Source organism: Amblyomma americanum, chromosome 3, assembly GCF_052857255.1.
Source record: "Amblyomma americanum isolate KBUSLIRL-KWMA chromosome 3, ASM5285725v1, whole genome shotgun sequence".
NCBI classification, from domain to species: Eukaryota; Metazoa; Arthropoda; class Arachnida; order Ixodida; family Ixodidae; genus Amblyomma; species Amblyomma americanum.
This window is the reverse complement of record NC_135499.1, coordinates 217,198,624-217,226,041: the sequence shown is the minus strand read 5'-3', so window position 1 is coordinate 217,226,041 and position 27,418 is coordinate 217,198,624. Positions and strand designations below refer to the sequence as shown.

Below are 27,418 nucleotides of genomic sequence, written 5' to 3'. Positions count from 1 at the left end.
TGTAAGACAGTATTTTTACATGTAGTGGATGTTAAAAATAGGAAAAAGCAAAATTAATATCATCGTCATTAAAAGCACAGTAGCAAGTGTCAAACAGGTACTTGTTCGAAGTGTGCATCAGCAGGCCGTGGAAATAGTAGCGGGCAGTTTTGTAAGTAGTTTTGTACATGAGTATAAAAACAAACCGTTCGTGTTTTCCTCTGAAAAATTGATGAATTGGCTTTCTTTAAACGTGGCTGTATTGCTTGGGTGGAAAAATATCTTTTGAATCAAAATAATAAATGGTGCTTGAAAGGGTTAAAATTTGTTCTTTCTGCGCAAATGCATGGATTCATTCTTTCCTAGAGACTTTTGAAAGTGCTACTTTCTGTTTTGTTTGTTCTTGCATTGCAAATATTGCAGTTTTGACTGCACTGAACAATACGATAAATCCATTTTCCTGCAGTATAATTAAACTGATAATGTTAAAAGTAATGGCCCACAGAAGCCTGTAGTGTTAACTTTTGTGAATACTTTGTGCCTGTATAGTCCTTCCGAGGTGAGACAAATTAACTTGTGCAAGCAGATTTTATTGTTTCTTAGTGAAATTCTCAGGTTGAAGCATTTGGGGTGAACTGTGACCAGTAGGAACCGACTGCTGCCTAATTAATCATATCCCTATAAAGTAATTTTTATGGTCATATTATATTTTAATCTACGTTTGTTTCATTGCTGGTTTTCACATACTTGCATTTTTAATTTAAATGCTAGTTTTGTCACCCACCACAGCCTTTTGAAATGCTTTGCTATTTATTAACATTGTTAAATGTTACCCATTAAACATTTCAAATATTGTTATTTTTCTATATTATGGGTATTGTTTAATGTTATAATGGTATTCCTGACAACATCTATGCTTTCTTTAGGTTTCAGGTGTCAAGAGAACTCCACAGTGGCTAAAAGACATCTGTGGGCAGCTTCTTACACAATGTCTGTTGCGTAAAGGAGGCCTTGCTCAAGTTATCCTGGGCACATTTGATGCGTGGAGTGGTAAGAAATGACTGCCACTTTGCATCAGGAGTTGCTGGACAGCAGTCGTCCATTCTTGTGTTTGATCGAAGGAATGTTGGTGGAAGTTTAGCTTAGCTTTTTTCCAATTCCAAAATGTAATGGTAATGAGAAGCTATGCATCCTTATGTTGTTACTGATAGGGTCTTGTATTGCACTGTCTCTTTTCAGTGGACAGCTCCGGAGGTGTAATGTCTGAGCAAGACTGGCAGAAATGTGAAGCATTTGCAAAGCTTGTTGCTAGGATCCCAAGTACAAAGGGTGTTACTGTGGAAGGCTATTATGAGGGAATTGCTCCTCAGGTGAGCTCTTCATGCGAAATTTTTCATCAGCATGTACCTTTACTCAGGCATGTCATGCACAGCTGTCATTGGAGGAGTTGTCACCACTTTGGTAGATGATAGCATGTGAAACCATTGCAGGTGGTGGAGCTTTTCCTTCAACCACAAGGCTCCAGCATGAATAAGGTAGCCTTTCGTGTAGCATGTGCCATTGTAGGTGCTATGCTAGAAGAACAAGCTCAGCAGACATCGCGTCTTGTTTTAAGCAAGATCTTCAGCCCACTCTTCAGCTGCATCCATCAGCAAGGTAAGCGTTTACTGGCTTTGTGCTGCAATTGGTTTTTATTGCTTTGTGTTCTTGAAGCAGTAGCTGTGTGAAACTCTTTCTGATGTTTGCAGTGTGCATCGTTATCACTTGTTGCCATTGTTAATCAACATAGCATATCTCAACTGAAAACTCCCACGTTCACCTCACCTACCAGCCAATAGCAGTGTGACCATGTGTCTGGGGCATGGTACAGCTGTTGATGTCCCTTCTTCCTAAAGGAGGATGAGAAGTTTGTTGTCCTTTTTTCTTCTAAGGCAGCTATGCCTGTAAAGGACTATAGACACCTAGTTTTAGTTGCGTTTTTTTCTTCTTTTAAATGATGCATTGTACATTAGTATACATGTATCACACCGTGATATTCCCCTACCAGCGATAAATAATTTATAATTGAATTTTTTTTTATGCTGTTTCGGTTTCAACAACCGAACAATGGTTGTGACGTGTAAGAAGTGTTTAGGCTGCTTGAAGCATAAAAAGATTGCAGTATAATTGCTGACGCATTGTTTGTTGTCATTCCGTCTCTTGAAGCAGACTGGCTTAAGCATTGTAGTGAGTTGAAACTGCGTATCGGAGATTCCATTGCAGTTTTTCCTGTCTCATGTGGCCCAAACACTTCTTGCACATCGCAGCCATTGTTTCGTTTTTGAAAACCGAAACAGCATCAAGAAGAATCTCAATCAAATTATTTTATGCTCGTAGGGGAGCACCTATGGAGTGATCCATGTTAACTAGTGTCTTAGGCATCATATTAAATAAGAAAACACGGTAGCAAAAATTTGATGTCTCTGCGATATTTTCCGTGCTCCAGTTTATATGTGTGTAAATTAGTGATCAGTCTTCTGTACTGCTCGGTGCGTCTGGTTATTGGCATATGCAGTATAAATGGAAAGTTTGCTAGAGGAATCTTGGAATTCTAGGTGCTTTATCAGTATCGCAGGGTTGGGCAATGGAGTACCGAGTAGAAAAGAAAATTAGGAGGTGCTCAGTAGATCATTTGAATACATTAGCATTTTCTGTTGCTGCTGTAGCTAATACCCATATACAGTAGTGAACAAAATGGTATAATATCTTAGTTTTTTGCCCCAAAGGTTTTTTATCACGTTAATACTTGCACGCAGCACAGAAGAATATTTATCTGGAGACAAAGCTGCAAGGTTTTTGAATTCACGTTTATTGAAAACTGCTTTTAGCAGTGCTTCAAGGTGTTGGAGATAAAGTGACATTTATCAAAAAGTAAGGCATAAATACGAGTGCGTCTGTATATACTACTAAGATGGAATCAGTTCTTAGTTGGGAACTCATGATAATGATGGTTTGGCAGCGATAAGACGTTGAGTCCAGCAAGGTGTTGATGGTCGTTTGGTCAGTGTTCGTTCACTCCTGAAGCAGCTGGTGTTCAAACTTCTCGTCTGTGCTTTGGTCATTTATGTCCTCAGGCGACGACGCCCCAACTTTTCGCACAGATGTTCAGTAAGATTCAGGTCAGGTGACTGGCTCGGCCTCCCCATGTCGTTCACCCTTCTTTTCTTAAGCCACTTCTTCACCAATGGAGGAGTGATTCGAGTAGTTGTCCTACCGGAAGACACAATCATGGCCAAATTTCTGCATCCCCATGAGAGTATTATGGTCTCAAGAATATCCTCGTACACCTCTTTTGTTATGGTACCTTGAATTCTGTACAGGGGACCAACTCCACCGTGACGTTTCTTCCTCCATGCTTCACAGTAGGAATCTGATATTGCCAATGTTATATGGTGCATTTCGGGCGATGTACATAGTGAATGCCATTGCTCCCAAGACAAGAACTTAGATTCACTGGACTGTGTCACCCTCTTCCACTCTTCACGTGTGCAGTCCATGTGCTGTCTTGCCCACTTTATACCCTGGGGCCCGGTTCTTTTTGCTGATGAGCAGTCTTTTTGCGAATAGTCCAGAAGATCGCAGGCAACGTTCGATGGGGCCAGGCTGGAGCCGGATGCCAGAGAAAAATTCTTCCATACATCCACTGTAGAGAGTCGAGGTTTCTCTTTGTTTGCCCGAACAGTGGCTCTGTCGGCAGCAGCAGATGTCTATCTGGATCGTCCCAGTGAAGATCGTGTGACGATGCCTCCTCTGACCCTGATCCTCTTTTGAAGAACTGGAATCGTTGACTGCACCACACCAGACTGCCTCAAAAGCTGCTGTTGTGTCTTGCTGGACTTGCAGCCGTGTGCAATTGCCATTTGAACTGCCTTTGTTGAATTACTTGCACTGTACTCATTATGAAAAAAATATGCAGAAATCCGTATATTTGCAAATTATGGCAGTAGAAAATAAGAGGCACCCAGTAATAATTCTGAACAGACAAACACATAAAGGGATAAACTGCCTTGATAGGAAGAACATAGAAATCTGACGTAACGATAGGTGTTACGCCCCATGGGTCCCTGGTGGTAGAAAAGTGCGTTAATTTAAGTAAACTATATCTAAAACAGCCAATTTCATAATATAATATTAGGCAAATTTTCAATTCAATTTGAATGCAAGATCTAAATCGTTATATCTTTTTGTTCACTACTTTATGCAGAATTTGTCATTCTCTACTTTATATTCATAGACATGCCACTCCTGGCGCAGTGGTGGAGAGGTTAAGCGATGCGAAACTGCCCCAGTAGGTGACTGTTTCAAACACAGCTGATGGTGCTGATTATGACTACATCCACTGGACACTCATTTGAACCAGAGTCTTATGTTTAAAAAGACATACAGTAAAATGCAATGCCTTATACACGGCTTTCTTTCAACAAATGCAAGTTCAGAGTGTGGTACTGCTCTAGAAGCATTGCAGTTAACCTGCATATAGGATCCTCCAAGTTTATAATGCAAGATTTTTGTAACTCTTGATCATGTTGCATGCGGATTTCTCCCCAAGGACAATTTACGTTCCTAAAAGAGATAGCTTAGGTTTGGTGGTTATCTGAGGCATTTTGAAGACTCATGTCATGCTTGCTCCTGCTTGGCATGGCTTTATTTCTCATGTGCCCTAACACACCAGCACTTGTGATGTTATCTTTTGGCAGTGGCTTAAAAAAAGCATGCTGTTTTCTTCCAGTGCTACATAAGTTCAGTCTCAGAATTTTCGGATGTGGCCACTAAATTAAGCCTTCTACATGTAGTATACTGGACATACATAATTTTAGTGCAGGTACTCATAAAAAATTTTAAAGCGAAAGCTTTGCTGGCCGCGATCTTGCGATTTCGCCGTGGCCGCACTCCGAGGAGGCACATGACATTGCAACGCACGCCTCACATATCTCTGTGGACACCCGAACCGTGTTTTCCTCTTTCCCTCCCTCCTTTATCCCTTCCTTTATGGCGCGGTTTGGGTGTCCACCGAGATATGTGAGACGGTTACTGTGCTTTGCGCGCTCGCCGCGCCATCTCGTCGTTGCGCTCGCCTCCGCTTGCTTCGCCAGCTGTGTCGCATGCCTGATAACATGTCGGAGGATTGAAAAGGAGAGCTCGCGTGCGCCACAACCACAGTTGTGTTGTCTTTAATGCGACGACAACATAGCTAGACAACCAGACTAACCTGGACTTGCAATCAAGATTAACCAAGGCTAACCATGCTGTGCCTTAGCTTTCGCTAGGTATATCCTGGCATAGCCGAGCTAAGCCACTGCCAATTTTTTAACCAGGTTCTTCCTTGTCTGCAAATGGTGTGGTTGTATCAGAAGAGGATCTAGGAAACTGCATTGAAGTGACTCATAAGGTAATGTGCAACAGTTTTCTTGCGTTCATGGAATTTCACTTTACTGGTAACACCAGTTCATGCATGTGTGTTCATATCAAAAAAAGCCAAGTTTTTGTCGTGTCATCCATAATGTACTTTAGACTCCCTCAGTATGAGCATGGTGGGACATTGTTAGCCCACTAAGCTGATCAAAATATGAAGTTTTGAAGTTTTCAAGGATAATGTGGATGCTGCCAGTAGATTGGAAAAAATGATGCAGGCATAAAGAGCAGGAATTTGCTTGGAAACTTTGTTAAAGGGACCCTCTGACACTTTATCTGAGGAGGTTATTTCCTTGGAGGCAAAGGATGAAAACTATGCTGTAACTGTATTCTGTATGTATGAAAACTGTATGTATGTTGTATTGCAAGACCTCTTCAAGTTATTTCGAAAGATAAATACTTTCAGAGATCTCATACATTGTCTGCAGCCAACAATCATGTTGTGGTCAGCTGTTAGTCTGAGAAAGTTCCTGTCTTTTCCCTGGAAAGGGTATGTGCCTGATGTTTTTAAAGGGTTACTCTCAGTTCTCATGCTCTATAAAAAGACTTAGTGTTTAAAGAGCTGAATGTGTCCAGTTGTGTGTAACATGCAAGGCCACCCACAGTTCATTGAGACTGTCGCTGGCCAGGAACATTCGTATTTGCAGAGTAATTCAGTTATTATCCTGGGTTTTTTCATTGATAATGTCCTTTGCAGCCTTCCTTACACAATGCAATAGGTACACTAGTTACATATAATGAATGACCTCTTGCCATTGCTAGTCAGTGTGGCACTCTAAATTATATGCTAACCATCTTGCATAAGTTGAATGGTTAATGTTGAAAATATATATATTCACCAAAAGTGATTTTTTCGCAGCTGATTGATCAATATAATATAAAGTCACCAGACATTGAAAAACATAACAGGATTTAATTCACGTCGTTTCGCCTGGAGGACCAGCCTTTTTCGAGTGTACTCGAAAATAGGCTGGTCCTCCAGCCGAAACATCGTGAATTAAATCCTGTTATGCTTTTCAATGTCTGGTGACTTATATATATATATATAAGGCAAATGAAATGAGGGGCTTGTTTGACAAACATATGAAGGAAGCCAACAGTCCGAAACCAAGGTGCATAGGGGAATGTTTATTTTTTTTAAAATTTGTAGTGCCAATCAATGGGAGAATAATACTTCGATTAATCTGTCGCTTAAAGAAAATTACTTATAAAGCAGCAGAAAAAACAACCATGCCGCCGGTGGGATCCGAACCCACGACCTCCGAATATCGCATCCGGTGCTCTACCAACTGAGCTAAGGCGACGGCTGTCCAATCTGCTGCTTTCGTGGGTATTTATGTTTTGCATATAAGCGAGCTGGTGAACACTTTCAAGGTTTGCTTACACGCAAAAGATAAATACCCACGAAAGCAGCAGAATTGATAGCCGTCGCCGTAGCTCAGTTGGTAGAGCACCAGACGCGGCATTTGGAGGTCGTGGGTTCGGATCCCACCGGTGGCATAGTTGTTTTTCTGCTGCTTTATAAGTAATATTATTTAAGCGACAGATTAATCGAAGTATTATTTTTCTTCCATTGATTGGCAATACAAATAAAAAAACATAGAAACATTCCCCAATGCACCTTGGTTTCGGTGACTGGTGGCTTCTTTTATATATATATACATATGTCTGTACAAAGGTAAACAAAGGCTTGTGGACCCTGTTTCAACTCAGCGAAGTCCATCCTACTGTACTCATGTAAGGGGGGACGCTAAAAATCACAAAGAAATGGCCAAATTTTTTTTTTAGCTCAGTGCTTACGCTTATGCCTTGCTTTCTATGCTGTTCTGAAGTTTCATTGCTGAAATCCACCAAAAAGTACTCTAAAAAAATCGTTTCATGAACCACAGTAGCACTGCATATTGGGGAAATCTAGAAAACCCATCATTTTTCTCCGTCTTGGTTTTCTGTCTAGATGCTTACATTATGTAGCAGATTTCTTGGAAAATTGGTTTTCCAGGAAAGGAATTGGCGCAGTAATTGTCTCACATATCTAAGGGTACCTTAAGGGAGGGAATAAAGGAGGGAGTGAAAGAAGAAAAGAAGAAAGAGGTGTTGTAGTGGAAGTCCCCGGAATAATTTCGACCACCTGGGGATCTTTAATGTGCACTGACATCACATAGTACAAGGGCAGCTTTTGCATTTCACCTCCATCGAAATGCGGCCGCCGCGGTCGGGTTCACACCCGGGTCACTCTGGCTCAGTAGACAAGCACCCTAATCACTTCATGATGGTTTGTCTATTTTGACTCCTTTTGTTTTGTTGCACTCACAGAGCACTGTTTTATATGATCTCATTTTGACGAATTGCAGATTTTTGGTGTGACATCATGTTTACAGTTTAGAAATGTATAAGCCAGCTGCTTTGTATTATTGTATTATGAAAAAGGAATCTAAGAATGTTATTACTCGTGCCATGCATTCAGAAATGCAGTGAACGTTGAACCAGTCTTGTGCCACATTTTCTAATCTGCAGGTGTTTTGCAGGTGTAGAAGAGAAAAAAATTAGTCCAGATAAAAAGCTGAAATTTTGGGCTCTTAAGTTTGAAATATTTACTTACATGCAGAAAAAGTTTCGTCAAACTCCATAAAAAAATGAAGTTGGTGTTGAAAGCCACATCCCCCCTTAAGCTGTTAAACCTGCAGATTTGCCTCGTTTTTGCCATACACTTGTTTCTACCTGACTTTGTGGTCGGACTGTAACTACAGGATTTCTTGTGATTGGAAACCTGTCACATTTTTCCCCTCAATCAATACCTCTAGATGGTATCCTCTATTGACCCCAGCCATCCAGTTCTCACTGCCCTAGTCCCATTGTTTCCAGTACTTTTTGAGATCACCATTTCTACTGAAAACACGGTGTCCTACCTGCGGTAAGTCTAATTCACAAGTTTACATGAAGATGGACTGTCTTTTGTATTTGTTGCATTGCTATGCTGCTCCTTGCATTGACTGCACAGTCTTTATCCCACTTGAGTTGTGTCATTCTTGTGTTTTAAGTGCTGGTGATTGTAGAGCATAATCTGTCTTGATTTTGATACAGAAACTGGGCGCAGGTACCGAAAGCAAATATTTCTTTTTTAAAGGTACAGCACAGTTAGGAAAGTAGTAGCCAGATTATCATTCTCCTTTCACCTTTAGGCCATGAATGTATAATGTTTTACCACATTTTCTCAATTCGGTTCAGACAAAAGGCAAGCATACTTTTATCTTGTGAATTTGAGGGCATCTTTAAGTATCCCCAGAAGTTTAAAATTGCCCTCGTTTTGAGGTTCTTTAGAGAATTTCTACCGATTTTATGATATACAGTCGCAGACCGATTTTTCGGACTCTGAATGGACTGCAAATACATCCGAAAAATTGGGCTGTCCGAAATATCAGATCTCCCCTAAAAAGGGTGACTTACTTTGCCACTAATAGCCAGTATGGTGGACGAAGGGGTCAGTAATTTTGTGCACCCTCTGAAGCTTCACATGATTAAAAAAAAAAGTTTGGGGAACACTTAAGTTCCGGCATTGGTTCCTCTTGCCTACGTAGACATGGACACTGTTTCCGCTTTCATAATCACAGTCGTTATGTGAAAGACCACACGACATACATACTATAAAGCCCTACTTTAACCAAGCCGTATGAATGTGCTTACACGACGTAGTGGTAGCATCTGTGACTCGCAACCCGAGGGTCAGGGGTTCGATTCCTGTGTAGGCTACATAGGTGTGGTTACTAGGAATACAGTGATGGGTCTGCTGCGTGGCAGCTTGAGAGGCAGTGCGTGTAATGCGAGTCGTCGTCTACTCCGTGTTTATATGAGGGTGAGGAGGAAGACAGTAGCCAGAGGCCGTTCCTGTCGTCTTCTTCTTTCTTTGTCCCTCGTCTACGCGCTGTTATTCCCAGTAGCCAGAGGCCCATCGCTTGGCGCGTTGATCGTGGTTGCTCTGATCGCTGAGGATATAGATGCACCGCTGGTGTGGCTGGCACCATCTATGGGAGCCTCATGTAACAGGTTTTTCTGTCACACCGACAGCAACACCGACACAGGGCCCTTATGCTGTCCTGTAAAATTTTGCCACGTGTCGTGTGCACAGATGACGGGTGGTGACCGCTTTCATGAGCTCAGCGTTTGATGTCTGTACTGTCGTCAATATGTCATGGATGAACACAGGGATTGGGGCAAAGTCTAGGCAGGGAAGCGAACTCGCCAATGCGTGGTCCCAAAGGAAAGGTGAAGATGGTATAAAGAAAAAGAACCGACTGCGGTGCGTTTTGCCGTTCGATTCAGCAAAGATGAGTTCCGTTAACTGTAACTACTGCTAAACTTTGTGCAACGTACGACATTCAATAAGGGTACAGAAGGCAAAGCGCTTATCTAGTACGCCTGAGCTAGCTACTCTGGATGTGTTTTTGGGACTGCACGCACGATATAGGGTGATAACATTTTGTTCAAAGCGGACTGGATATAAACATGCCCAGCTGCACACATGGGATGACATAGCCATTTTATTCCTTACTGGTCACTGCAGCTTTGGTGGCCGATTTTGTGGCCTGGAACACGCAGCTCTGGCGTTCTAGCTCGTGGACGTCAAGAGCCGACTGGGGTGTAAAGTGCGGTTAGTGCCTATGGGAACACATGTAAACAAAAGTCATCAAAGCAGTTTTCAGATTTCACAGTGAACCTACAATGTAATCCTTTCGTGAAGTATAACCAAGGACATGCTGAGACAGATTGTCAAAGTATGAATTTTCATTTCAAAGATGGATTATTTTTACAACAGCACTATAGTTGCGTCTGCTTTGTTTGGCTTTCTGTGTAACAAGCATTCACTAGCCCAAATTTTTGGGCTTGGTTGCTCACATATGCTGTCTGTTTCTCACCACTTATGACCTCTCTCTTTACTTCAGCATGCTTCTTTGCACTTGCTGCCTTTTAAACCATAACTAAGGCCCCATAATTTCCCACGATTCCCCAAACAATCGCAGATTTAAGCATTTTTCAGGCAATTATGTGTTAGCATGCCACATTATATATTTTTATGCGGTTGTTATGATCGTAGGTAGAAACGATGATATAGTGAAAAAAATGACTGAGAGTGGAGGTTAGAGAACTGGGGAGAATTTTAAAAGAAATGTAATTACAATTATTAATGCAATCTCAAGCAGTCCCGGCTAATCTAGCCAGGAGACCTCCCAAGAAAACGTAGACAGCACAATAAAATACGGAAGTGGTGAATACTACGTCGACATTATTTAACAGACAACGTTTCATATGGGCACGCCCCAGTCGAGCGAAGCCAAGCCTCCGATACTTTAATGCATACAGCCTCCCACGCAGCAGCAGCCGCCATCACCGCTGTGCCGCCACTACTAGATGTTTCTTGCTGCCTAGTCCTGCACTCATTTTTCCTTATTTGCTTTCCCATCTGCGCTCAACTCTTTCAGCTTTCTCTTTCACAGCGACCCACACCGCCTCCTTTCCATCGCCACCCTCTCCTTTGCACTTGCATTCCGCATGCTTTGCCCAAATGTCATTAAAAAGCTGCCTTCTGCTAGCGGCTCTCAAGTCTTTTGTTGAAGGTTGTATTAGCTACACTGTTCTTAGTGCTGTTCCTACACCATGCAATACCAACTAGCCCGTCAACTCGCTCTCCTACACTGAAAAGCTTGGAAAAAAAAGAAAGAATTCACACTATATTCAAACCTTACTTTCATATTTGATGCGAGGTGCATTCTGAAGCATTATTTGATGTCTCCGGTGGATTTCACTGATTCTTTGCTCTCAATTTGCAGAATTAAAAATTTTCTGCTGCAAAAAGTTAGGGGCCTGAACCATACCTCTGTTGGCTGCACTGCCTAATAAAACCTCAGCATTGCTCCAGCTGTGCACATCTGAGGCCTAGTGGAGAGTGTCCAGTTTTCGTTGCCACTTTTCAAGCGGTGCCGGTGGTGTGTAACGGAGCATTATTTGCTGGAAGTAATAAGGACATTGTCATTACCCATCGAATATGTTTAATCATCAGGTTCAAAGCCTCTTTCAGGAGCCTGTTAGATGTGATTATAGTGGTGCTTTATTAACTGTGCATTGTTCTTAAAATATAAATTTATTTTGGCAGATACCGTGACATGTTTCAGACATGGGGAAAAAAATGGAAAAAATGTGAACAATGCAAATTAGGAACTTCCCTTCGTGCAAGATAATTTTTGCATGTTTTGCAAAGCATCACTATGTTTTACCAGATCAGTTAAAGTAATTGCAGCGAGTCTGTTGTACTTAGTAGTCTGTGTACACCACACTTTTTGTTAATCATTGATAGTTTGTGAATGTCTTGCTTATTTTATATTTTTATGGTTGTGTGTAAACATGGTTCCTCATTGGGCCCCTTTTAGGAAACCTTGCGAAGAAATTTTGAGTGCAGTTTACCACAGCCAACCAGCAGGATCTGCCATAGAGCTGTTACATTGGTGCCTATTCAAGACTGATTGTTACATTCCTCTTGCAACACCACGTGATGATATTACCTTTGTTCTGGGAAGCTGTGGAGGTATTGAAGCTGTCCGGCGATCATTACCACTGAGGTAAACGCACTTCTTTCAAACACATCTTTGATACCATTCTTTAAAACTTGTGTCTTCAAGCCGTGGCATTTAAGTTTTAATGTGGAAAAATGTTTGGTTTGCAGTTAAAGCTGTTTGCATTTGCTGTTCAAGAGCCATTAAGTTTCCTTGGTATCAATGATGTCACAAGTTGGTAACTTTTCGTTTTTAAAACAAAAATAGGTGCACAAGGCTAGACAAAACTAGTGTATTCGGTTGCATTGTGCTGTTGCTGGAGTGATTTTTCACGAAAGAACAAGTTTAAAAGAGTACCATTGTTTACTTATGATACCTGCTGCCTTCAGCCGCACATTTTTAGAGCAAATATTTGCTCAAAATTTTGTTATGCTTTGTCCCAGTTACTGTGTTATTATGTGACTGAACGGTGCAGGTATTGTAGGTAAACAGTTGTATTCTTTTACCCTTGTTCTTGTCGATGCAAAACCGACTTTGTGATGTCATCTATGCCAATCCATTTGTAAAAAATGATGTAACGGCAGCTTCCTGCTTGCACAATTATAGGGTTGCATGGTTATTTAAAGGAGAACATTGGTCTTAGACTTATTTTATTTATTTGTAATCTAATTTTAATGAAACTGCAACACCTTGCTGAGTTTCTTATGCTGATTTCAGATCTGAAATGGTTTTTTTTTACAAGTTAGTTCCTCAGGCAAATATTTTAGTTAGTCACTGACTATTAGTACATCGGTGCAAAAAAAAATTGCTGAATGAAAAAATTTTTAATGCATGGCTAGGAAAGAATGCAGCAAACAAATTTATTTTTTCACTTTACCCTTATTAGTAATTTTACAGCACTTCAAATAGCAACATTCAAGGTGTGAATATCATGCATTGATAAGCTTTGCCAAATAATAAATTTTTGAGGCACGATTGAACGATTGTGCTTCGATTATTGCGAACACTACACCTTTAGCTTCCCTTAGCAAACAGATTGGCATTTCTATCCTAGATGCAGAGATATTGACATGCGAAGACAGCCAGGTGTCCAAACTTTTCATATGGTCAAAATACTGATTTCCAAAAGGAAAAAAATTGGCAGAGTTGTAGCATATGTAGTAGCTGTAGATTCCTAAAGTGCCATTTCTAGAAAATTGATTTTTGGTTTATTTTTTGGTCCCAAAGAATGGTGTTCCCCTTAAACAGGAAATGAGAAATAAAGCCACGAAAATGCTTCATGCACACTGACATGGCAGGTTAGGTTCCTAAAGTCTCTTAATTTCTGAAATAAAAGACGTGAGAATATGGTGAAAAGATACATGCTTATTCGAGTTTTTGTTAAAATTTTGCTTTTTCTCCTTATTTCCGAGGAATCTTTTATAAATGAATTCAGCCTAACGTAATTTTTCTTTTCGTGCCCCTAGTTTTCTGTTTTGTGCTATATTATCTTTTCTGTTCAGTGATTGCATTGTCCGATTGTGGTATTTTTCTTTTTTCCTGTATTGATTGAAGCTGCTGATTTGGTTGGGGCTTATAGCAAAGTTGTTTTCATTGACATTCTTTTTCTGAAGTTCTTTTGGATAATCCATTTTGTACACTGCAACTAAAAGAATATTTCAACACAACACAGAAGGCAGAAGTGGTTGCTAAATTTTTTGTTTATTTTCCTATGTGCAGTGCTATGTGTTAGTGCCTTTTCTTGCTCTCTTCTCTTCTTTTCTTCATCTAGGAGAGAAAATAAATTTGACTTGACTTGACTGTACAGCATAACTTCATCTTTTGTACAGCCAAAGATTCTCAACGAGATAGAAATAGTAGAGGTCAAACGTATGTACTGCTATCATCGATAGGCCTCCACGGTGGCTCAGTGGTTATGGTGCTTGGCTGCTGTCCTGAAAGACGCGGGTTCGATCTCAGCCACGGTGGTCGAATTTCAGTGGAGGTGAAATTCTAGAGGCCCGTGTACTGTGCGATGTCAGAGCACGTTAAAGAACCCCAGGTGGTCGAAATTTCTGGAGCCCTTCACTATGGCATCCCTTATAGCCTGAGTCGCTTTGGGATGTTAAACCTCCATAAAACCACGAAACCAAACTATCATCGATTGTACTGTCACGCTCAACATGGCTTGCGACGCGTCCAAAGTGAGCCAACTGAAGTTTTCGCTTTATAGTAAATCAGGGTGCCTTCACACAAAGTACCCAGCTAGCACAATCATCACTGCACTTTGTTCCTTGCATCGATGGCTAAATGCGTCAATTTAGTACCACTGGGCTCACACTGCTTTGTAAAATGTGCTCCGGCCACACACATGCATTGCAGCTCATATTGAGCGCGATAGTGCATGCTTGGCGCGACACGTTTAATCTTATAGGAAAGCTTATCGTTGTGTCCAGTTCATGGCGGTAATAAGTTTGTGATACTTCCTTGATACTTACTTGTTCGTTTAATGCATTTGGTAGTGTTTTCTGAAGAACCATTAATCATGTTGTGTTTTCTGGTAGCATGGTAATAGCTCCTTTCTTGCTGCAGCGATGAAGAGTGGCTGACGCGGTCAGATCAAGCTTTCCTGGCTACAGCATCTGTGTTTCATCATGGCAATTTGAAGGAACCGTGCACCAGATTTTTTGTTTCTCTTCTGAAAGTGAGCTCCTTTTCATTGATGTATGGCATTTAGAAATTTGGGCAGTGAAAACTTTTTGAAAACTTTTATTAAACCATTAAATAATTGCAGGTAACCTCTTTTTATTTTTTGTAGAGCTGGGTATTGAGGTGAACTCTTGTGCCATTCAAAATGAATAAGGTTCATTGATTGACTGTGGCTTTAACTCATTTTTTAGTTAGTGCTTGCTTTTAAAGTGATGCTTTCTTTTTTAAATTGCGAAAGCATTACTTGGCTACGTCAGTGAGTGCGTGTCCACAAAACGTGTCGGCAGCCGCTGTGTCGTTCTCAGAAGAGGAAGAGTTAGGATCAAACGAAGGATTGTAATAGATAGAGGATGATGTGAGGGTGATGAGCGACGAAATTTGGTGTCGATAGAATGATTAGTTAATTAATTAGAGCCAAAAATGTCGAAAAACCATCGAAATAGCACGGATGTCGATATAGTGAGTGGACGGGAAAACAACTGTGGACGGCAAAAAAGTGGGAAAATAGGCAAAGGAGCGGAAATAAAGTTTGAAATGGATTGAAATGCAGTTGATGAGTGATAATTAATCGAGCAAAAAGTTTGATTGACATAGAGTAATTAGTTATTTAATTAGAAGCAAAAGTCGCTGGACAGCCGAATAGGCTGACGGGAATATAGTAGGTTGGCGGGAAAGCAGCAATGCCGCCATATACAACCTTTGTCCATAAAGTTTCGAGACTGATTTATATTCTTCTCTAAAAATGATTCTCCAAAACAAATGTTGGTGCGTATGTGTAGCGCCATCTTTTTGGGCTAAACTGAGCTATTTATGTTAATTGATTTGGCAGCCGCCAGATGGCACTACATGTAAAAATATGCATTGTTGCTAGTCGTCTGTGCATTCTACTGTGAATGAATGTGAAGAGATGGACATCCACCTCGAACAGCGTATAAACATAAAATGCTGTGTGAAGCTTGGCAAGACAGCCACACAGACATATGAGCTCTTTTGTGATGCTTACGGCAACAAGGCATTATCGCGGGCGCGAGTTTTCAGGTGGCACAAGAGGTTCGTTTCGGGGAGAACGTCAGTGGAAGTCGACACAAGGCAGGAGCGCCCTTCAACCTCACGGAATGAGAACAATGTGGCTTGGATGAGGGAAATCGTACAGCAACACCACACCATTGCAGTCCGCATGCTGTCAGATGCTGTCGACATTAGTAAGACAACATGCCACCAAATTTTGCGTGAGAACTTAGGGAAACGAAAGCTGAATGCCAGACTTGTGCCGCACTATCTCACACAGGACCAGAAGAACACGCGGGCATGAGTGAGCACTGATTTGCTCTCCAAGGCAGAGAAGGATGCTGCATTCGTCGACAGCATCATTGCTGAAGACGAAACATGGTGTTTTCAATACGATCCTCAAACAAAAAGACAGAGCGCCGAATAGCGGTCCGCAAGCTCTCCGGCGTCGAGAATGGTGCGACGACAGAAGACCAAAACAATGACGATGCTGATAGTTTTTTTGGATGCTAGAGGTGTCATACACCACGAGTTCGTCCCACAAGGGCAAATGGTGAATCAGGAGTTTTATATCCGCGTGCTCCAACACATGCGTGATGCACTGCGACGCAGTCGCCCTGACTTACAGGCATCTGGACAATGCAGCCTTCTCCACAATAACGCTAGGCTGCACACTGCTCTCAGCATGACAATATTTCTCGCCAAGCACAGTATTTCTGTACTTCCCCATCCACCATACTCACCTGACCTCTCCCCATGCGATTTTTTTCTGTTTCCTCGTGTGAAGAGAGCCCTAAAAGGTTGTTGGATGGGGAGCGTGGAGGCCACTCAAGATGCCACGACAATGGAGCTGATAGCCCTACCAAAGGAGCGTTTTCCAACTGTTTCCGAGACCTCAAGAAGCGTTGGAAGCTGTGTATAGACTGCAAGGGAGACTATTTTGAAGGGGTGCTGCAAAATGATTTCAATTTTTAAACGCATTTTATAATGGACTCAGTCTCGGAAATTTGCTGACAAAGGTTGTATGAAAAGCCAAGATGTGCGATTGGGGTGAGAAGAGGATGTAATCAGAGTAAATGTGATTAACTAAGGGAAAAAAGGGATACAATGACTAAACACGGTGGCGGCGAACCAATGCGGCTGCCATGATAATACATATTTTCGCCAGACTTTTGCCAGTGCCCTCAGAATTTTCTTACTTTCGTTCGCGTGGCCCTTGAGTACGTTCTAAGTACAATGCATTAGAGTTGGCAATCAACTGACAGCAACCACAGATCGTCATGAACGTAGTTCTCCAAGGGATGAGTTGTGTGCTTATGGGGTAATATCGGGATGGGTTTAAATCACGTATGAGTTCCTGGTCCTGGCAAGTGTCAGAATTTCCAGGCTGATCAGATCAGCGAAGAGTGCAAGCACAAGTATTCGCTGAAAAATCATTATCTTGTGGGTGCTCTTATTGTGGCCTTTTAGCTTTCCAAGTAATAAATAGGGTGCTGAGTGCTTATTGTTTTTAATAATGGCATACAATTGATTTGACTGTTACAGCCTCATTGTTGTGCTGGATTCAGTCGTTTTGTGTGCATGTAACAATTGAAATTCACAGAATAAGGCGAGATATGCAGCAGTAATTTAGCTGGAATAAAAGGAAAATTGCCAGTTTGTTTTTTCAAGTTTGATGTGGTAACTGCAGTATTTATATTTTTAGAGCAGACAAATTTTCTTCACTAACAGTTTTTCTGTGTGTTACTATGTGCATAGTTACCACATTTCTTTTAATAGTGGGTATATAGGGCCAGTTGCATTTTTATGGCATGAGTTATCGTTCTGAAAACACAAGCTGTGTGGAAAGTTCATTGTAGTAATGTAATTATGAGAGCTTTCATCATGTCCTGCCCCACTGAAGTTTTGGTTAGAGCATAAAGTTGGGCGAGTTGGTTTAGGTGCATGGTGGAAAAAATGCGTAAAGACGAAAACGGAACGAAGAAACAAGGACGAGTGCTACACTCTCAACTGAACATTTATTCCTGAATGTACGGGTATAAATAGAAAACGGTAAAAATGGTGAATCGTCAAGGCACCAATTGTCACCAGAAAAAATTCACCTAAGAGCAGAAACCAGGAAACACAGCTCAGATACTTCCCTGATAGCCCAAAGAGGATGCTAAAAAATGGAATTCCTTATCAGTCAGCATCATAGAAGGTGAACTGATGCAAATTCCCTGGCACATTCGCTTGTGGAAAGCTTCTATCAATTCCCGGACTAATTGTTCTCGGTGCCGGAAAAGAACCGTCACTTTTGCAACAAAGGAGTGCGTTTTTTCTTTTTCTTGGCATCATTGGTCTCGCATGTGTAGCAGTGTTTTGGCAGATTGTTAAGAGAGTCCCCGTCTAGCAGACTGTTGTGTTCCCCCAATCTCTCGTTTATACATCGGCCTGTTTGCCCGATGTACGTGCCCCCACAAGATAACGCAACTTGTAAACCACCCCACACAGCAAGTGGTGAACGGGGCTCTGTGATTAATACTGCACCCATTTTTTCTTCCATCATCCTGCTGGCTCCGCACCTTAGTGCATATTTTGGCTAACTTTACAGGAGCAGAGAAAACTACTGGAACATCGTACTGCCCTGCGGCATTTTTTAACCCATTTGACATTCTGTATACATAAGGAATAATTCCAATCCATTGTCATTCCCTTGCCAAGTTTTTTGGCCCGGATACAGCCTTCACACACTTGAGCAGCTTGCTGCAAGCCTGTATAATCACATCTTTTGGGTACCCCGTGCCCCTAAGCCTGTCTACCTGCACAAGAACGCTCCCTTGTAATGAGTGAAAACAGGATTTAGTGATTGCAGCTTTAATACACGAAGTTGCTATGCTGTTCTTGATGACCTTGGAGTGACCAGACGAGTAATCAAGTAGTGGTTTTTTGGACCTGGGATGGTATGACCAACGTACGTGACTGGGGTGGACAGATAGCAGTAAGTATAAAAACTGAAGAGCCCCGTTTTTGGGGACTTCTGCTGTGAAAATAAGACCAGTACTGCTTTCCTTGAACAACTTCAAGACGTGTACTACACTGCGACTGAGGCTAGAACCACAAAAACACATGAGGTGGTCGTCCACATACCTACATATTTTTAAGCTGAGCCCCCCCTGTGTTCCGTTCTATAGATTATCCACTTTTGCAAGAGAAATGCTACTAAGGATGGGGGCAGCACAGGAACCAATGCGTACACCGGTATATACCATCCTATGACGGTTGAGGCGAGATAAAAAGACGAAATTTCTAGAAAGACTCAACCGAAACACTACACGTAGACATGAATGCAACTTCATCATTGTCACTCAATATGCACCCTTGAACACTTCTCATAAGATGTTCGTGTGTCATGGAATAATATAAGTCCTCATTGTCTACGCTGAAAAAGGAACACTGTCCAGGATTATTGGTCATGGCATGGCAAGAGCATGGCAACAAGTTTTGTTGCCATGCTTCTGGCCTGCTGTTTATATAACACTGCTTGCAGGCGCTTATTTAGCATGGCTTTGTTCTTCACCAATCAAAACCTGGTGCTAAGGAGTGTCTAGTTCGTTTTATGAAATGTTGGGCGCCATCCTGAAGTGTATTCTGTTGCAGAAACTGACTGGAGCTGTTGGAGAACTTGTGTCGAAGGAGTCCACTGGCACAGCGCTACAACCTACTTCTGCGAGTGAACTCAGCTCGCAAGAAGTCAAGGACAATCTCCTGCTGTTACATCTTGTGGAAAGTTTTGCTGATTTAATATCTGAAGCTCTTTTGCAAAACAAGGTTGCACTCTTAGAATTTGTGGTGGTAAGTCTGCTGCCTGATGTCGCTATTTCATTATTAAAGCAAAAATGGTCATGCTGATAAAGTGAATTGTCCTTTTCTGGTGTTACAGGAAACATTAAACCGAGTCTCCCAGCTGTCTGAAACCTCGGAAGGGAGCAGCCTGGCTTTGCAATCCACTCTGTTCTGTCTTACACTTCTGGGCCTTCTGATCTCTGGCGAAGATATGGTGTGTACATGCTCATAAATATCTTTAGCACTAAATCTTGGTATATAAAACACTGTGGAAGAGGAATTTTGCACTTTGATTTCAAATATGCGGTGCTTGTTAATGTTCAAGTCCTAACTGAAAGGTGTGGCAATAAGAGGTGTTTTTGAGAAACATTATGAGGCTATAGATGGCATGAAAGTGAGGGTTTAGTAAAATTCTTTTATTACCAACTGCAATTCCCTTTTTTCTAGGCTGCTGCAAAGAACGAAGAACTATGGCAACAATGCAACCAGTGCTTGATGACCTTGGCAGCCAGACACAGCAACCCTGAGATAAAAAACATGGCACACCATTTGCAGATCTCATTCGCAAGCCAAGGGGTTGTGGCAACACCACAGATGTCTCGTTCCACAAGCATTGCTTCAGGGCGTGCTCCACCTAGGGCGGATAGTGGAGAGATGGCACATCAGAAAAAGCTGTCTGCCATTGCAGCAGGGTTCAACATTTTGTCTGTCAGCGACTGCCATGGCACACGACCTTTGCAGACTTTGGAACAGCAGCAGGAAGTAGAAAGCACGCAGGTGCCAGCAGAGTCATCAGGAGTGCCACCATCACCCGGATGTACAACGTTTGAACAGCTGTGGTGTGAACTGCATGACACAATGGTGCCCATTCGGGGCCACGCATTTATTCAGCTGCGCCGCATGCTTCTAGAAAGCAGTGCAGAAGTATGGCAGCACCGAGACCAGTTGCTTGAAGCATGTCACTCGGCCATTCAGGATGAAGACTCATACGTCTACCTGAGTGCCATCCAGGCTTTGGCTGTACTTGTGGACAGGGATTCGGATCACCTGCTTCCATGGTTGGCTGAGCAGCTGTCCCTTGAGAAGCTGTCTGTGGAAGCACGCCTCAACCTTGGAGAAGTTCTGTTGCGAGTGACGAAAAACTTTGGTGAGTGGTTTTGTATCGAACCTTGTATTTCGTTAACTAGCAAACATATCCCAGCTAATACTCAAGGGATAGTGCTGCAAAATGGTATGTTTGCCTAGCAGTGTGAAGACTATTGGCTTGTTGGTCGCTTTACTAAAGAACAAAGGAACAGCACGCATGCAGTAGCAAGAATTGCATGTGCCCACAAAATATTAGCACATGTGGCCACTTCTGCATGTGTATTTTTACTACAGTTAAGTTTGCTGTTTGGGGAATCGACTAGTTTGCCATGTAATGGTGAATAATTATGACGGTTTTTTTGTGAGCGATCTATCCAAGTCTTGTAGTGGTCACATTAATACACATGGCCGATACTGTTCGTTTCACCTACTTCGAACGGCTTGACTGCGAAGTCCGTGTCTAAATACAGTACACTCCCTTTGAGATGAACTTGAAGGGACCAGAAAATTTGTCTTAACAGAAGTGCCGCTAAAAAAGGTGTGTGAGCATGCTAGGTTTTCCAAACATACATTACATGAAAATAACTAATATAATATCCTCTCAGAGAGAGGATAATCACAAATAGAGCATTTATTGCACTATGCATGAAGTGAGCTGAAGGCAGAGCATGCATGAAGTGAGCTGAAGGCAGAGCATGAAACAAGCTTATGTTCTACTACTTGAAAATGGCATTGGTCTAGGTTTATTTATTTATTTTTTTACTTTCTTTTTCTTACTGTATCCCCCAGTGTCTGCTATTTGTATTTTTTTCTTCTGATTTTTGCTTTCCATCCTGCTCCGAGCAATTCGAAGGTGCCCAGAAGAGTAGCTTGCTGTGCTCGCATCTCTTTCTTACCTCACTCCTTCTGCAGCATAGCTGTTACCAACTCCAATAGCAGGCACACCATGAGCCTTTCCGTACGCTGCAGAGAATGTGCGCGGTGCCGATATCTACTCATCTGTGCGATAACCCTGCGATAACGCGTTTTGGGATGCCGCGTATGTTGAAAATGCGGTCCCAGAGAATTTGAGCCCAAGTCAACGAGCAGGTGCACTTTGAGCATACGCGCCTTTTAGTCTGTGGGAAGCAGTGCACAGCACGCAAATGCGCGTACGATGCCAAGATCTGACTGTGGCAGATATCTGCGCCGCCGGGGCCCTATGGTGCCCTTCCATTTCCGCATCGGCAAGAGAGCTTTCCCCCAAGAAAGCGCACTCTTTCAAGACAGCTTCCCTGCAGCTTTGTGCAGAAGTGTGTAAAATCACTACACACACATGCAGAAGCCATCTTGATGGGATGCTCTTTTCTGCGTAGAAGCATTTTATGTAGTTCTTTCTGTGCTTAGTTCCGCGCCTGCGCTCTTGGGTGCTTATTTCTGGTCATAGTGGTTGTGGTTGCTAAAAAAGTTTTATCTTAACTAAAGGACATGCGAAACAGTTCATCTTGAGCGGATTTTTTTACATTGAGTCCTATGGGAAACCAACCAAATGGTCTCAATTGTTCATCTTATCCGAGAATTCGTCTTAATGGGAGTATACTGTAGAAGCAGCACACAAGGCCTTGAATAGTTTCAATGAATAGCTACCCCAGAATGCCTAACTGCATGTTTGAAATTGGAATGTTGGCAGTGGTGATTGTCAGTTGTGTCATCAACACAGGAGAAGTGGTTCTTTAATTTACAGTGGAAATAATCCGTGCCTTACTTTTATCTTCAGAGAAGCTGAAAAATCTCTGAGAGTATCTTTTCTAAGGTACGAAACAGTTTTAGTTCGAGTCAGTGGTCATCTGCATTTTCCCTTTGTTGCCGAATCTAGCATGACGTCTGCCACTTCTGAAGTCGCAATGTGCCAAAGCCAGGATTTGTATTATTCAATCTTATGTTGAAAATGCCCATCGAGAGGAGCTACATTTGGGAGTGCTGTTTCTTGTTGCTGCTCATGTGCCCTCTTTGATTGCATGTTGAATGCAAAAGCTGCTTGGTGTGTGTATTGGCACATTCCTTTGACACTTTTCTGCTTTGAGACCCACCAAATGGTTGATGGGTTTTTACTTGCCAAAGGAACACTGTGGTAGTCTGTGAGGCGCACCATACAGGAAAGTTCTGGGTTACTTTAGTGAACTATTGTTCACTGAACGGGCGACACCCAGGGAGTGATTGATAGCACCAGGTGCAAAAAGCAGTCCAGTAAGCAATACGGCAATGCCCAGATTGGAAAGGTCTATAGTTGCTGTATATTTCACATCAACATGGGTTGCCATACTTTGTGACTTTTGGTATGGTCACAAAATTTTAAATATTATGGACACCAAATTTTTAAGTTATGCCTTTTGGTGATAACAGTGCACAGGGTCTCGGGAATGAAGAGACTGGAGGAGATATGCCCCAGAATGCTTTAAATAATTTATTGCAGCACTTGTTTTTCCTAGAGGCTTGATTCTGGTTTTTGCATTTTTGCAAGCTGTGATGTGAAAGGTCAGTACGCAGAACTGCCACAAACCACGTGCACTTGCAGAACAGTGACTTATTCAGCGCTCCATTAACTGCTGTCAATAACATAGGAACTAGAAGTCAATGTGTGCTTGCAGCAGACAATGGAGCTGAGAAAGCACCTCTGTTTCGTCAGCACACGTGACTTGTGAGCTACACTTTTACGTCAGAACACTCAGAAATTGAATTTTTAGGGTTAAAAAAAAAAAACAGCACTGCAATAAATGATTCAAAGGCTGCTAACATATCTTCTCCTGTTCTGTTGTACCTAAGGCCTTACACACCATTATCGGCAAAGAAAGAAAGAAGCAGCCGGAAAACTTGGTGTCTATACTGCTTTAATTTAGAGCACGTAATTTGCCAGACGTACTGCTCACAAGCTACAAATTTTAGTCCTCTGATATTGTGTATTTATATATGTTAAGTGACAGAGTCTCTTGTGCACATTTAAGTCTTGCTGCTGTAAATATATGAATGGTTTGTTTTCTTGACATGTTCCATTTTGTTTCTCTCCGATGGGCAGGTGACATGGCTCCAAAGTACAGAAACCTGCTGGTGAATAGCTTCTTGTGTGCTGCCAAGCACTCTGACCCAGTGATTCGGTCCTCAGCTGTGTCTAATCTGGGCGAGTTGTGTGGAAAACTGGGTTATTCGTTCATACCAATCACGCAAGAGGTGAACACTGCTGTTATACATTTTCCTCCCTGAGGCTCATTTGCTTCTTTTGTTTTGAAGCTGCTACTTTTCTTTTCCCCCTTAGATCCTTGCCTGTCTTCGTGGTCTGATCCGAGATCCTGCTGACTTGGTCTGCCATGCAGCTGTGCTGGCTCTAGGCTGTATTATTAAAGGCATGGGCCAAAAGATATTTAAAGTGAGTGCCTGTAATGCATTACTTTTCATATTGCTGCTCTCTGAGCAGTGACAGTATTCTACAGCCATAGCTGAAGCAAACCTGCCCACTGGCAGATGAAACTTATTGTACTATGTTTAAGAAGCCAGACGGTGCTGTGAAGACACCACAGGAGTAAAAAGCTGTCAGCTTGTGCCTTGCTGTTCCTCTTGACATGCGTCCACGTAGGAAATGGCAACAATTGGATTACAGGAATGCCAGCTTGCTTGCGGCTGTTGCTTTGCAGAAGTCTAAACTATATTCAACTCTCTTTTGGATGAAGTGCACTCCCCTGCTCAACTTTCATGGTGTATATCCTGAGGAGTGGTGTCTCTGATGTCTGAGGAGCAATGTTTAGTAACAGCAAGCTTACAAAAATGTGTTCTCTAATATAGATTCTTTTTTTTAAATGGTGCAGTGAATTAGTAGCCACAATGGTTCTTGATACTTGCTCTGTTGTCCTCTCTTTAACTGGTCTGCATCCATTATACGGCAGATCATTTAAAACACTCGGTCACCGGAGGCTGTGCACTTGCATATCAAGTGCAAATAATTCATAGGCTCATTCCCTAGGAAAGCACAAAGAACATGCAAGGCATAAAGGCCCTAAACACCCTCAATATCCATAGCGTTGCTGAAGTCACATGTTAATGGCAGTATCTGCTTAGAGTGCACGGAAAGCTTGGCCATCTTGTCAATGCCACTACACATGAAAAGGCACGGTCGCTACTTTTCTCGGTGTCCATATCTGGTACCTGACGCTTTTCAGCAATGTAGAACTCGCGTGCTGCCGCGCAAAGCTAACCATCGTAGCAAAGCTGACCGTGCCTTCCTATAAGTCAAGCCACAGCAAAGCCATTTTTTGCGGTGCTTTTGTTAATAAACTGCTACGGAACTTACAGTACACTGTGGTTTCGTTCCTCGTATTACATTCGTATCGTACCTTTTTTTCCTGTTTTGCACCTGCTAAGTCGACCTTCACATTTCAATCAGGGTTGCGTGATGTTTGGGTAAACAGGATATTATTTTGCAAAGACCTCATTGTAACTTGTTCATAAAATTTTTGCTGGAAGAAATTCAGTGCCACAGTTGTGTGCTTGTTGCATGGCAAGTCTTCACCCACCAGCAGTTATACGTTCCATGTACTGTGCCTTGCAGGTGATGCCCCATGAAGTGAAAGTCATCTACCGTGAGCTGAAGCACCTGTACGCAACTACATCTGATAGTGTGACAAAAATACAGGCACAGGTGGCTATAGAGGAGTTAAGTGCTGCAACTCAAGAACTTTTGCGATCGCAGCCTCGCATGGAAAAGCGTATACAAATACTGGACTTGTACAATGCTAGTGGAAGCTAACTTTGTGCTAATAAAATCCCAAGCCTTTCACTCTTCTCCAGAACATGAAAAGAACTCTCTCAAGGAATGCTGTGGACATGAAATAGTTTGTCACCTATTTCCACTGGAAAATATGGTGCAAGATCTTTGTTTTTGTTCACACCAGTGTGTGTTTTTTATGGATAATGGCATAGTATTTTTCGTTGGGAAAAATTCGTTGCGTAGCACGGCACAACAAAGGTTGTTGAACATCCAACAGTACCGCTTTATGCTGTGGGTGTCAAAGGTGCAGCAAAGGGTATTGCGTGTGGGTCAATTCATGTTGCAGCTCTATTGGTGGCCTGGATTCATGTGTGTACAGAGCAACCAAGGGTAGTAGTATGTGGCTTCCTTCAGGAGGTGAGGTCTTGTACGAACTTGTTAAATGCCCTGACTGTGCTTGCACTGTTGCTGGTGGTGCACTTGTGGTAAGCATTTTATGTAGCAGTTCATATGTTGGGCCATGACATGTTTGCTTGGTGCTCGGACCTTCACCTGGGGCTCAGAGCCACTTCAAAAGTCCATATTATTATGGTGTTAGTTCAGCAGCAGGAATGATAGGCCGTAAACAGAAGTGACACCAGAAACCAGCACTAGCTGTAGCAGCCTTGTCGTCGTCGACTGCCCAGCGACAGAACGTCTTCTTCGCTTCGCGCTTGCGTACCGTAACAATATAAAGAGACTCTGCTTGCTGGATGAGAAGGAAGTGCTGTTGGTGGCATGTGGTGCAGCTTAGTTTGGCAGTGACAGAAAACCCTGCCATTGATGTTGAAAATGAGCCTGTCTCCTGCCGTCTTGGTTGGTATTCTTTTAAAGCCCACATCTACTATCGATGAAGCTGGTGGATTTCAGAGGGCTTCCACAGGGGATGAAGATTTAATAATTAGCTCAATAAACCTAAAGGCTTCATCAAATGCATCTCAAAAGCAGTAATTTTTTATGAGCCTACAAATATAAGACATTTCCCCAAACGGAAAATCTGTTATGCCTTGTTGATCATGTTCAATCAACATGTTTCTTGCCTGCAAACACTGATGCTACAACTCTTTAACAGATAGCAGTAGTTCATAAAGAGGAGCACCAAAAGAAGAACATAAACAACAGGATTCAGTATTACTTCCAACGAAACTAGAACCACATGCAATTATTCATAAAGCACAATCGCAGCTGAAGGAAAAAAATGTGGAAATAGCATGAGACATCGCAAACAGCAGCAAAGCCTGAATAGCATTCTGTGCTATTCCCATATTTTTTCATTTGTCATTGTCATTTAAGAATTTTTATGTGTGGTCTTGTTTGGAAAGTGAAATTAGAAGTCTTTTGTCCTTTTTGTATGCATCTTTGTTACTTTTATCAGTTACGAATCAAGTTCTGCAATTAGCCCAGCTGAAAACAATGCTGAGTTACAACTGCGATGTTACTGTCGCTGCTCTTCACCACTGACGTGGGTACAGAGCTAAGATAACAAAGAAGCTGCGCAATGCTTAAATGATGCCATGCCTCAGCACTTCCCCAATAAGAAAAGAGGTTGGAAAGCAAGATGTGGCTCTCCTAGTTGTTCAAGGTTCACAAGGAATTGGCAGGCATAGCAGAAAGGCAGGTCAAAGCTGCTAATTGGAGAAACTCAACGTATGCTGTTGGTCTGAACGGATTTCACACATCTCTCAAAAAGGAAAAGGGCTCCTACTGCAATACAGGAACTCCCCAAACGAAAGAAAAAGTTAATACTGGCAGCAGAAGGTCGACATACATACACATCTAGTGCATAAGTGGAGTGATGAATTGGCGTGCGTTAGAAGCAGTGGAATAAGTTCACTGTCGCTGCACTGATAAGCACGCTGGCAGCTGCTTTGTCATACGAGGCCCACTCATTGACTATTGTCATCCCTGCAGAAGGCAGGCTTCCTCAGGTTTACCTTCTGGAACCTTTCAGTACTTTAAGCAGATGTTCAAAGCCATGCATAGCCATTCTGTACTTCGGTGCGTAAAATGCTACTGGCTGTTATAACCAGTGCTTCCTGCAAGTCTCTGCACTTTGTGGCTGTGT

At 42.2% G+C, this 27,418-nt stretch overlaps 1 protein-coding gene and 1 non-coding gene across 2 annotated transcripts in view; both read left to right on the top strand.

Annotated features, from left to right (window-relative positions):
- Tango6 (transport and golgi organization 6) overlaps nucleotides 1-25,416 on the top strand; it is a 28,578-nt gene extending 3,162 nt beyond the window's left edge. The window contains exons 5-17 of the mRNA XM_077659966.1: nucleotides 906-1,029; nucleotides 1,219-1,349; nucleotides 1,470-1,635; nucleotides 5,334-5,407; nucleotides 8,232-8,341; nucleotides 11,850-12,038; nucleotides 14,544-14,655; nucleotides 19,308-19,502; nucleotides 19,591-19,707; nucleotides 19,941-20,640; nucleotides 23,632-23,783; nucleotides 23,869-23,979; nucleotides 25,156-25,416. Coding sequence (XP_077516092.1) covers nucleotides 906-1,029; nucleotides 1,219-1,349; nucleotides 1,470-1,635; nucleotides 5,334-5,407; nucleotides 8,232-8,341; nucleotides 11,850-12,038; nucleotides 14,544-14,655; nucleotides 19,308-19,502; nucleotides 19,591-19,707; nucleotides 19,941-20,640; nucleotides 23,632-23,783; nucleotides 23,869-23,979; nucleotides 25,156-25,353 — 2,379 coding nt within the window. The 3' untranslated portion in view covers nucleotides 25,354-25,416. The remainder of the gene's footprint in view (nucleotides 1-905; nucleotides 1,030-1,218; nucleotides 1,350-1,469; nucleotides 1,636-5,333; nucleotides 5,408-8,231; nucleotides 8,342-11,849; nucleotides 12,039-14,543; nucleotides 14,656-19,307; nucleotides 19,503-19,590; nucleotides 19,708-19,940; nucleotides 20,641-23,631; nucleotides 23,784-23,868; nucleotides 23,980-25,155) is intronic.
- TRNAP-CGG (transfer RNA proline (anticodon CGG)) lies at nucleotides 6,858-6,930 on the top strand. Its single transcript has one exon. It is a non-coding gene; the product is annotated as a tRNA-Pro (tRNA).
- Nucleotides 25,417-27,418: the final 2,002 nt, after the last annotated feature.